Source organism: Petaurus breviceps, unplaced genomic scaffold, assembly GCF_028583685.1.
Source record: "Petaurus breviceps papuanus isolate PSGF00001 unplaced genomic scaffold, PetGlider_PUasm1.0 177, whole genome shotgun sequence".
Lineage (NCBI taxonomy): Eukaryota > Metazoa > Chordata > Mammalia > Diprotodontia > Petauridae > Petaurus > Petaurus breviceps.
This window is the reverse complement of record NW_027185776.1, coordinates 3,498,979-3,511,694: the sequence shown is the minus strand read 5'-3', so window position 1 is coordinate 3,511,694 and position 12,716 is coordinate 3,498,979. Positions and strand designations below refer to the sequence as shown.

The 12,716-nt window shown below is 43.0% G+C and overlaps 1 protein-coding gene across 3 annotated transcripts in view; it reads left to right on the top strand.

The window, feature by feature from the left end:
* The first annotated feature begins 10,761 nt into the window (after positions 1-10,761).
* Positions 10,762-12,716, top strand: part of PPP4R4 (protein phosphatase 4 regulatory subunit 4) — a 136,787-nt gene continuing 134,832 nt past the window's right edge. For 2 of the 3 annotated variants that reach the window (XM_069086009.1, XM_069086008.1), the window contains exon 1: positions 10,762-11,236. In XM_069086009.1, the coding sequence (XP_068942110.1) occupies positions 11,120-11,236 (117 nt within the window). In that variant the 5' untranslated portion in view covers positions 10,762-11,119. The remainder of the gene's footprint in view (positions 11,237-12,716) is intronic. The other variant, XM_069086007.1, reaches the window with a different exon arrangement.

The following is a 12,716-nucleotide window of genomic DNA, read 5'->3' as shown; positions in this document are numbered from 1 at the left end:
ATCACTGAGTAAGGGTGCAAAATATCTTGATTTTGATCATATAATCAATGCCTTTGCAGTACTTATAAAAACATACATAATTATTACATTTTCAACTTTGCATATAAGTTGCTTATTTTGTTGTCCTGCTATGCCACTAATGAAAATAAATTATATTATATGATGCAGTGGAAAGAATAAATTAGACAATTTTAGTATTAATCCTATCTCTGCCAGTCTCTGTGTGACTTTAGGAAATTTATTTATGCTTTCTGAGCCACATTTTTGTCATTTGTAAAATGAAGGGTTTGGATTAGATTATGGGTTCTTATCTTTCTTTTGTGTCATAGGAATCCACTGGTGGTTTGGTAAAGCCTATGGACCCCTTCTCAAGTTATTGTTTTTAAATGTATGACCAAAGGAAACCACTTAAATTGAAATACTATTATAGAAATATTTTTAACAGCCAAAAAGTTCATGGTTTCCTGGTTAAGAAGCCTTGGGCTAGGGGTAGCTACATGGCACAGTGAATAGAACACCGGCCCTGTAGTCAGGAGGACCTGAGTTCAAATCCAGGCTCAGACACTTCACACGAAAACTAGCTGTGTGACCTTGGGCAAGTCACTTAACCCCAATTCCCCACCAAAAAGCAATAAATAAATAAATAAATAAATAAGGGGGCGGCTACGTGGAGCAGTGAATAGAGCGCCGGCCCTGTAGTCAGGAGGACCTGAGTTCAAATCTGGCCTCAGACACTTAACACCCACACAAAAAAACTAGCCGTGTAACCTTGGGCAAGTTACTTAACCCCAATTGCCCTCCAAAAGACAAAAAAAAAAAAAGAAGAAGCCTTGGGCTGCATAATCTTTCAAGTTCATTCTACTATGAATCTTAGGATCATATGAAATATTTAGCAAATGGAGTTTTCATAGTATAAAACAGTAATCATCAAAACAATCTAGCACTGGATAAGAAAAAGAGAGGTTGATCAATGGAACAGATTAGGTACACAGTAAAAAGAAGCAAATGAGCATAGTGACCAAATGCTTGATAAATCCAAAGATCCCAGCTTCTGGGGCAAGAACTCATTATCTGACAAAAACTGGGAAAACTAGAAAGCAGTTTTGCAGAAACTAGGCATAGAACAACATCCCACCCCATATACCATGATAAGCTCAAAATGAGGACAGTACATGATTTAGACATAAAAGGCGATGCGTATCATAAGCAAAGTAAGGGAGAATAGAAGAAATTACAAGTCAGATCTATGGTTAAGGTTCATGACCAAGCAAGAGATAAGAGAGGTTGACAGATGGTAAAATTGGTCATTTTGATTAAATGATATTAAAATTTTTTCCACAAACAAAATCAATGCAGCTAAAATTTAAAGAAAACCAGAAAACTGAAGAAAAAAAATTTTACAGCAAGTTTCTGTAATTAAGGTTTCATTTCTTAAACACATAGAGAACTATAACAAATTTATAAAAATAGGAACCATTGCTCAATTAGTAAATTGATATTTTTTTCATTTTTCAAATGTTTTATTAACTTCTGATTTACATCATTAATTTCTACCACATTTTGAGTTACAAATTTTCTCCCTGGTTTTCCTCTCCCCACCACCCCAAAATAGCAGTCCCACAGGATATCCCCTCCTCCAATCTGCTCTCTCCCATATCTTCTCCCATACCCCCTTAGACTTTTCCAGTAGGGCAAGGTGGATCTCTATGCCCCAGTGCCTGTATATCTTCTTTCCCAATTACATGTAAGATAGTATTAATAATAGTATATATGTATATATAATTTTTAAACATTTGATTTTAAAACTTTGAATTCCAGATTCATTCCCTTCCTCCCTTATCACCCACCCTTACTGGGAAGATAAGCAGTTCAGTATAGACTGTACATGTGTAGCTAATGCAAAACATTAACATAGTAGATATATTGTAAAAGACTGACTGTATTTCCCTCCCTCCTATCCCACCACTGACTTGTTGATTCTCTACTTTGATCCTTTCCCTTTTCAAAAGTGAGTGCTTCCAACTTCCCTCCCCCCCAGCCTGCCCTCCCTTCCATCATTCCCCATCTCATCCCCTTCCCCCTACTCTCCTGTAGGGTAAGATACCCTATTTAGTGTGTATTTCATTCCATCCCCAAGCCACATTCAGTGAGAATAAGGTTGACCCATTCCCTTTTGCCTTCTTATTCTTCCCCTCCATTGTAACCATCTTCCCTTGCCTCTTCTTTATGAGATAGTTAACCCCATTCTGCCTCTCTCCATCTCCTCTCATTATATTCCTCTCTCACCTCTTAATTCCCTCTTTTAAGTATCATCCCTTCCTATTAAATTGGTCCTGTGCCCTCTATCTATGTATACCTGTAAGCATATATACACACATTCACACATGTATTCATATGCCCATAAACCCTCTGATATATACATATCTATATCTATATTTCTATTCCCTTCAACTATTTTCATACTGAGAAAAGTTTCATCAGTTATAATTATTGTTTTTCCATGTAGGAATGTTAATAGTTCAACTTTGATAAGTGGCTTATGATTTCTTTTCCCTGTTTACCTTCTCAAGCTTCTCTTGCTTCTTGTATCTGAATGTCAAATTTTCTATTCAACTCTGATTTTTTCATTAAGAATTCTTGAAAGTCCTCTATTCCACTAAATGACCATATTTTCCCCTGAAAGACAATAGTCAGTTTTGCTGGGTAGGTGATTCTTGGTTTTAATCCCAGCTCCTCTGCCCTCCAGAATATTCTATTCCAAGCCCTTTGATCCCTCAGTGTAGAAGCTGCCAGATCCTGGGTTATCCTGATTGTGTTTCCACAATATTCAAATTGTTTCTTCCTGGCTGCTCATAATATTCCCTCCTTGATCTGGGAATTCCGGAACCTAGCTATACTATTCCTAGGAGTTTTCTTTTGGGGATATTTTTCAGGAGGTGATCTGTGGATTCTTTCAAACTCTATTTTGCCCTCTGGTTCTAAAACATCGGGGCAATTTTCCTTGAGAATTTCTTGGAGGATGATTTCTAGGTTCTTTCCCTGATCATGGCTTTCAGGTAGTCCAATAATTTTTAAATTACCTCTCCTGGATCTATTTTCCAGGTCAGTGGTTTTTCCCATGAGATATTTCACATTGCCTTCTATTCTTTCATTTGTTTGGATCTGTTTAACAGAATCTTGATTTCTCTTAAAGTCACTAGCTTCCCTTTGCTCCAATCTAAATCCAAAGGAACGATTCTCCTCATTGAGCTTTTGAGATTCTTTTTCCATCTGGAAATTCGGCTTTTCAAGGCATTCCTCTCCTCATTGCCTTTTTGAGCCTCTTTTGCCAATTGAGTCAGTCTGTTTTTTAAGGTATTATTTTCCTCAGTCAGGCTGTTGACTCTCATTTCGTAATTTTCTTGCATCGTTCTCATTTCTCTTCCCAATTTTTCCTCCACTTCTCTTATCTGCTTCTTAAGGTCCCCTATGGCCTGTAACCAGCTCGTATTTTCCTTTGAAGCTTTTGGTGCAGGAGTTCTGACTTCACTGTCTTCCTCCTATTCCATGCTTTGCTCCTTTTTGTCCCCAAAATAGGAGTCTAATGTTGGACTCTTCTGTTTGTTTTGCTTCCTTTGCCTGGTCATGTCGCCCCTCAGTCACTTGACCCCTGGGCTTTTTGCCACAGTGGGACTCTGCCACCAGACAGGGGAGCTTTCGTCCCAAACATTGGGGTTTTCTCAACTGCCAGAGGTATTAGTTGGGTACCCTCTCTGAGGCCTCCACATACTCTCGCAAGCTGGTCACACACCACAGGACCTCTACCCTAGACTGCAATCCAGATCCAAGCAGGATAAAGCAAGAGCGATTACCCCTCAGACTGGTCGCTTGGTCCCCCTACACTCTGCAGGCCAGGAGCTGAAGCTGCCACATGGAGCTAGCTGTGCTAGGCATCTCAGCGGCTTCTCACCCTGGGGGCTAAAGCTGACGCACTCCAAACTACTGGTCCCAAAGTCCAGACTGCACTGACCTCTCACTTTATCCTTTGCATCTATGTGCTGATAAATCTGGAAATGGCCACAGCTGCTGGTGATCTGGAGTCCCTCTGGCTGTTGGCTAGTCAGAACCACCCTGGGGCTAAAGCCTTGGCTTGTAAGTGGCTGGGCTTGGCTCCCAGAGCACTGTGCTGGCCACTTGCTGTCAGCCTGCAAGGCTGTCCTCAGAGGGAGGTTAGATTCTCTGTGTCATTTTGTGGGTTCTGCAGCTCCAAAGTTTTTTTAGAGTCCCCTTTCTACATGGATTGGGGAAGGTGGAAGCTGGAGGCCTGTGGAGGTCCTGCTTCTACTCTACCATCTTGGCTCTGCCCCCCCAGTAAATGGATATTAACAGGAAATTTTCAGAGGAAGAAATCAAGGCTATCAATAGTTGTATGAAAAAAATGCTCTACATCATTAATAATCAGAGAAAAGCAAATGAAAACAACTTTGAGGTACCACCTTACATCCATCAGATTGGTTAAGATTGACAGAAAATAACAAATGCTGGAAGGGATATGGGAAAATAGGTACACTAATTCATTGTTGATTGAGCTGTGAACTACTCTAACCATTCTGGAGAACAATATGGAACTAAGCCCTAAAAAGCTATAAACCTATGCGTCCACATTGACCAGCAATATTACTAGGTCTGTCCCCTCAAGGATATCAAAGAAAAAGAAAAAGGACCAATATGTACAAAAATATTTATAGCCGTTTTGTTTGGGGGGGGGGGGGGTAGCAAAGACACAAAAGGTATGCCCATCAATTGGGAAATGACTGAACAAGTGATGGTACATGAATGTTATGGAATACTATTGGACTACTGCACTATAAAAAATAATGAAGGGGGATGGGGGAGGCTAGGTGGCACAGGGAATAGAGCACCAGCCCTGGAGTCAGGAGGACCTGAGTTCAAATCCGGCCTCAGACACGTAACACAAAAACTAGCCATGTGACCTTGGGCAAGTCACTTAACCCAAATGCCCTACCTTCTCCCCTCCAAAAAAGCAAAAAAAAAAGAAAAAAGAAATAAGGAAGGGCATGGTTTCAGAAAAACCTGATATCTGAAAAAACTGATAAAAAGTGAAGTAAGCAGAACCAGGAAACCAATCCCCACAGTAACAGCAATATTGTAAGGAAAATCAATGTGAAAGACTCTGATTAATACCATAATCCACTACAACTCCAAAGAACTCATGATATAAAATGTTGTCTTCCTCCAGATAGAGAACTGACAGACTCAGAGTGCAGACTAAAGCATATTTTTTTCTTTCCTTATTTTTCTCCCTACATCCCACCCCCAAACATGGTTAATGCAGGAATTTGTTTTGCCTGATTTTATATGTACAATGGATATCAGATTTCTTGCCTTATCATTGGGTAGGGAAAGGGATAGAGGGAGGGAGTGAATATGGAAGTAAAAATAAAAAAGTTTAAATTTTAAAAAATTAAAAAGGAAATGGAGTTTTCCTGTCAATAAACCTCTCCCTCCCTTAAGCCCCAAAGAGAAACAAAATAAATTCCCCCAAAACCTGATAAAAGATTCCTTGGATATTGATTCTTATGATATTGACTGTCATTTATTTCAGATAATACCATTCAGTGGCTCCCTCCACTGCTAATTCCTGTTTAAAAGATCTAAGAGAGTTCAATTTAACTAACGTGGTCCTTAGGTACTGGACTAAGAAAATCTAAGGCTATAGTGTGATGGGAATAAGTTAATATATTGTCTCGGAGACTCTGGGAAGTCACATCTGGAGTCCTCAGAGCAGCAATTTTACCTTACTAAAGTTTTGTCATCATTGTAACAGGTTAACCAGTGCTGGGAGCCATGGAGTGAGAGCCCTAGTGAACGATTCACTTTCTCCTTTGACTTAGTTCAGATATGGCAAAAGTGATTTTCTCTCGATGAGAACTGAGGGCAACCATGGCAGAAGTGGAGATTCAGTGAGACTCACTCAGGAGTTTGGGGTCTCCCCTGTAAGAACTGCATATTTTCAATAAGGGAAAGGGACCTTGGAGGACCTCTTTTTTATAGATGAAAAAACAGGCAGAGAGAGAGGATGGTTGCCCCAATACCACACAGTTAAGCAGCAGCAAAACCAAGACTGCACCCCAGTTTTACTGGTTCTTTGGTCCCAAGTTCTTTTTAGCATCTTCCTTTGGCTGGAAAAGAAATAGAACTGAGAGACCTAGAAAGGGTGGGGAAAGTTTAATCAGTGACATTTAAAATAGTGAAGCACTCACTTCATTCAACTACTGTCATGTCCCATCTCCCTACTCCCCCAAATTAGAGGAACCCTAAAGAGTGTGAGGCTTGCTGTAACTTCCAGCAAGGCTGCCTGCAAGACCAACCCACCGCCTCTTTCCTAAACCTATCACCAGGGCAACTGTCAGTACCACCTTGACATTCAAGCCCATAAGCATTTTCTTGCACCCACATCCAGCTTCTGGGCTCACACCTATAATCAACTCTTTTCTGCTACTTCTGGAAGCAACCTTATAGACAGTTAGCTCCCTGATTCCTCCAGCTCTGTCCCTTTACAAAATTCCCCCTCCCCCTACCTTATTCTGTCTTTCCTCGCCCACCTCTTCCCAGGAGACAAATGCACAATCTGCTCTCTGCATACATCATCACCTTTGGAAAGAGGAATCTACCCCACTGTTGTAGCAAATACCCATACATGAGAAAAACGCCTCCTTTCCAGTGGTGAGGGGGGAAGGAGAAAAAAAGAGGAGGGGGGGGAGAGACAAAGAGAGAGAGAGAGAGAAAGAGAGCACAGTGCATCTCTCCCTTGGGCACACTCAAGTAGAAAAGAGGACCTGAAAAGTAATAGAGAAAATTTCTAATCTGACCATTAAGAGAAATGTAACTTTATTTTCCACATAAGAAAACAGATCCTGTATAACTTTGGGCAAGTGCTTCCTAGTTTCTGGAAGTTCTTCCATTCTTCTCAGTTTCATTTTTAATATAAAGGAGTTATAAATAATAATGATGATGATAATAATAGCCAGCATTTATATAGATTTTAAGGTTTACAAAGCACTTTCTATATATATATATATTATATATGTATTTTACTTGATCCTTACCACAGCTCCATTAGGTATGTGCTATTATTATCATTCCCCTTCTTGCAGATGAGAAAACTGGTTGAGACAGATTAAGTGACTTATCCAGGTTCACATAACAAGTTGTGTCTGAGTCAGGATTTGAACTCAGGTCTTCTTGACTCCAAGCCTACCATTATGCTACCTAGCTGAAGATAATCTTTGGATCTTAATGTACAACTTACAGTGATTGATGAAAGAATACAATCACTATGCTGAAAATTTTACAGTTGAACATGTCTATAAATGAATTGAGGTTATATTTAAGTAGTTTGTTGTTTACTTGTTTCAGCCATATCTGACTCTTTGTGACCCCATTTGGGGTTTTCCTTGCAAAGATACTAGAGTGGTTTGCCATTTCCTTCTCCATCTCATTTTACAGATGACGAAATTGGGTCAAAAGAGGTTAAGTGACTTGCCCAGGGTCATACAACTAATATATATCTGAGGCTGGATTTGAAGTCTGGAAGATGAGTTTTCCTGAGTTCAGGTCCAGCACTCTATCCTGCATCACACCTACTTATCCTAAAATTTGCAATCAATATCTTTCCAGCTTAGAAGGAACTTTATAGTTAAGCCAACTCTCATTTTACAGGTGAAGAAACTAAGTTCTGAGAGAGGGCACATGATTTACCTAAGGTCAGACAAGTAGTGAGTAGAAAGGCTAGGATTTTCTTCTAACTTCAAATGCAGTGCTCCTTCTACTTGCACAATTCTGACTCCCCTGAGGGCATCTCATGCAACTTGTCACCTAGACCTGGAGTCCCTTCTCTCATCTCCCAGATAGTAGTACTGTGCCTTTGACTTTATTTGACCTTTAGTCAAGAACTCACTATTTTAAGAGGCTATCAAATCCACTACCCGGCTGTCCTCCAGTTAAGGAACTTCCTGATTACAGGTGATTAATGCAAAAAGGGACTCTACTCTTTCCAGAAATTTTCTTCACCAGGACCTCTCTTCTGTACTTTATACCATACTCTATCCTCTTTCTCCATAGATCTACTCTCTACCATTGCCATATGTATACATGTTGTAACTCCCTTAATAGATTATAAGCTCTTTAAGGTAGAGATGATGTCATATCTATCTTTTCACCCCCAGAACCTACCAGTGGTTTTGAACGTTGAATGGATGTGTTCGGGTACTCCCTCTATAAAGGCTGCAGCTATGTGTCAGCTAAACTATGCATGACTATGGCAATGCATCCATGTATACTTGTTTTTATAATATACACAGTGATAGATATGTGTGCTATTAAGATTTTTTAAACTGCAAATGCTATCATTTAGAATGAATTGTCATTAGTTATTAGCATAGAGGAAAGCTGAATCTCCATAAAGCAAAGCCTCTAGCTAGTCCTTTCACAAAAAGATCATGCCTCAAGGTCATCCCTCTTGGCAGACAGAGGTCAAGCTATTTAGAGTTAAAGAATATTCAGGGACACTGTAGTACTTACTCATGTTTTGTTTTCCTATTTACCTATGCAGTTTGTCAAGTAATACTATATTGCCTTATACCTCTAAACTGCTGAGATCTCTTTCTGTTTCCAAATATTATAATACTCATCTTAGTCCTAATGAAAAAGTTTTTTGGTAGCACCCTAGTTCCTATAAACAACAGATTCCCTTATCTTGAACAAAGATAAGAAATATGATTATTCTGACATCTGCCACCCAATCTAGCTAATCACAACCTAGAATTCCTGGGAAATGAAAAGTGAAACATTACCAACACACATCAGAGGAAGGACCTTTTCTGTATTCACAGGGAAAAGCTGGTGAGCCAATCTGGCATGCTGCAACTCCCAGGAGCCATCTGGGAGCTACCACTTTGTCATGAGCTAATCCCAAACCACTGGTCTCTGCAATGCCCAAATGGCTGGTGGAGGGCCAACTCAAGACTCAGAGGAAGACAATACCATCCCCTTTCCAGCTCTCCCCCAACCTTTTGGAGCTGTAAATTATATCCTACAATGATCCTCATTAGGAAATATACATTCTAGGAGTGGCCTGTTTCTTACTTCCCCAGGAATGGCAATAATTTTTTATGAAACTAAAAGGAGGAAATAATTGCAAGGGGAAACAGATCAGATCCTCTTGTTCCTATAACAGAGAGACTCCCAAATAACCCAAACGTTCTAATCCTTTGCTATTCTTGTCTAGGTCTTTCTGGAAAACTTTTGTAAAGAATCCAACCAATATGATGAAGGCCTTCCTCTGTTTCTTTTTAAAATTTTATAGGTATTGGCACAGCACTCAGGTTGTTCATCTATCATTCTTCATTCTTGTTCCATGATTGGCTTATCATCCCTTCTGACCATATATGTCCTTGACAATTTTTCATTATTTCTTGATAACATATAATAGTAATAATAACTAATATTTTTATAGCATTTTTGCATGTATTCTCTCATTTGATCCTTACAACAACCCTGTGAGATAGGAGCTGTTATCCCTATTTTGCCAAGGAAGAAACTAGGGCTGACAGAGGCATAAATCATTCATGATTAATATATTGCAACCTGCTCTCATTTCCCACGCACCTTTCTGTTGTCCTTTGGGTCACTTACATTAGTAATGCCTTTCACATTGTGGTGTTCAGCCCTATATCGTCCCAGAGAGAACCTTGATGTTAAAAAAGATGGACTTTTGTTGCAGGGAGCTGTTTGGAATCATTGGAAGTTTTTTTGAAATTTCTCAAAGAAGATACAGCCTCTATTCTGTTATTAGATCCTGGGCTCAGGTCAATGTCTGCCACAGTCCAAGACTTATGTTGTAGTTTTTGGGTCAGTTGAGTTTGTGGTACCATTTGGGATTTTCTTGGCAAAAACACTAGAGTGGTTTGCCATTTCCTTCTCCAGCTCATTTTACAGACAAAGAAACTGGGGCAAACAGAGTTCAGTGATATGCCCAGGATCACACAGCTACTAAGTGAGAACAGATTTGAACTCAGGAAGATTTCCTCTTCCCTACTTCAGGTCCAGCATTCTATCCACCAAGAGACCTCTATACGGCTTGCATGGGACCAAACAATCTTCATCCACTTGGTTTTTCCAATGTAGATTGTTAGCTTAAACTCTTTTGAGAGTGTCTAGGTCTTTCAGTACGTTCTGTCATGCCGAAGAGTCTGATGCAATTAGCATAATGTCACCTGCAAACAGAAGGGACCTTATCCAAGGAACCCTTTTCCATTAGTCTTCGTCCCAGGTTATCCTCCAATCTGCCTGTGAACACTTCTGGAGGAGCCCCGTCCCCCACCAAGTTCTTCTCCTCACAGTCCAAAACCTTTTCCTTTTCCTCCTCAGGTGCTTTCCCTTAATTCTCTTCTCAGGAGAGGAAAGGGAATAGACAATTCGCTTCTTAAGGAGAAAAAGTTGAATAGACCTGAGAAAGAGCCCACTCCCACTCCACCTACTCTAAAAGCAGCGAAAGGTGGTGAGAGGGAGGGGGGAAGGGAAGGAAAGGAGGAGTAAGGGAAATGGGCGGAGCCTAGAAGGCTTGGGATGGGGAATGGGGGGGAGCGGTGGTGGTAGAGGAGAGAGGGCACCTGTGACGTTGTCCCGGCGGTTGCGTCCGGACGCCACGCGACGTCACGGAAGGGGGGTGGGGTTCTGGACGGACTAGGCGCCCGAGCTGCGCGGCTCTAGCTGTTTCTCTCCGCCCCTTCAGCCCTTCGCACGCCCGCCCTCTTTCCTCTCTTCCTTCCCTCTTTCCCTCCTTCCCTCCCTCCCTTCGTCCCTCCCCCTTTCCTTCCCACAGCCCCTCCTCCTTTCTTCCTCCTCCCTCCCCTTCTCAAATTCAAGGGGAGGGGGGAGCCTGGGGCGGGGGAAAAGAGGGAAAAAAAAAGTCCGGGCTGGTGTCCCGGCCGCCGGGCTGGGCCCGTGATCCCCTGGGGCTGGTCCGAGCCGGGCTGCGGCAGCAGCAGCGGCTCCGAGTCCCGAGGACAGCGGCGGCGGCGGAGAAGAACGAAGAGGAGGCGGCGGTCCGTGTTACATGCATCCGTTGCTGCTCTCCGCCGAGATGGATTTCAGTCAGAACAGCCTGTTCGGCTACATCGAGGACCTGCAGGAGCTCACCATCATCGAGAGGCCGGTACGTCGGAGCCTTAAGGTACGGACGCCCGGATGAGAGCCCGCGCTGAACCCCGCTCTGGTCTCCCAACCTCCGCATTCGCCGCCCCCGCGCCCCTGTCCCTCCCCCCCACCCCATCCCATCCCATCAGTTCCCACTCCGAGGCTCTCCCAGAGAAAAGTCAGGGGTCCCATCTCGCCTCCTCTTCATCTCCAGGGGTTCTGAAGACTAAGAGGTGGGCGACGGGACTGAGTAGGAAGTCCCTGACCCCATCCCATCCGTCCACAGTGTCGTATTTCCACCCTCTGCGTCTTCTCAGGGCCCCCCCGAAAAAGAGTCCAGGGTCCTTTCTCACTTTCCCCTCAACCTCCCTTCCATCTTAATGGGTTCCCGGAGATCAAGACGTGGGGGTGGGTAGAATCACCAGCCCCCATCCCATCTCATCCCATCTGATCGGTCCACACTCCCATATTTTCAAACTCCGAGTCTGAGAGGCTACACCAAAGAAGTCTGGGGTGCCATCTTACCTCTCCGCCTCCCCAATCTCCCTTCATCATCAGGGGTTCCAGGAAACCAAGAGGTGGGGGTGAGGGAGGAGGTGGGAAGAGAGCACCTGCCCCCACCCCATCCCATCCGTCCACACTCCCGCATTTCCACCTCTGCGTCTTGACCTGACTCACGCAAAGAAGAGTATGGTGTCGGAATTATTACATTTCATGTCTGCAGCACCCCTTCCTTAACTATCATTAGGGGCTCCAATAGAATGAGGGGGTAGACAGAACCTGTTCCCATCCCATCTGGTGCAATACCATCAGTCTACACAGCCATATTCCCACCTCTTCATCTTTGGTGGAGGTTAGAGCTCTGTAAGAAGAGTCCACGGTCCGGGGTGGCCCCTATCCCATCTCTTCCTCTATCTCAGTCCCTGCCCTCCCCTCCCCCCTTTCCATATTCGTCCTCTAGGGCCCCAGGACACAGGGGAGGGGGGAAAGGATGGGAAGAAAGAATCTGTCCCCATCCCATTCCCACTCTGAGAAAGAGGAGTAGGGCTGGGGAATGGGAAGAGTGGGTAGGAAGAACCATCCCGAACCATCCCATCCCATCCCCTGGTCCCCTTCCCTCACTTATTCTCAGGGGCTCCATCCTATCCTCACTGCCCCTTTCCACATCTCACTCCTCAGGGTAGTTAGAAGCTCCTGAAGACCATTACAGAAAGTACCTAGTCTTGTCCATTTCCTCCCCCACCACTCCAACCCCTTTCTTACAACATCTAGCTTCTCAGTAATCAGGGGATTTAAGAAAACAAAACTTGGGAATAAAGACAACCTGTCCCTACTTTATCCCATCTCATGCTTATAACACCTTTCCACACCTCTTCTCCCCCACCTCTGCCCCCAGTAGTCCAGGGCTCCAGGAGACCTAGAGGGAAGGTGGGAACAAAGAAGACATCTCTTCCCCTCCTATCTCCGAAGCCCCTCACTTCACCCACATTTCCCTGTAATTACCCTATTATCACTGG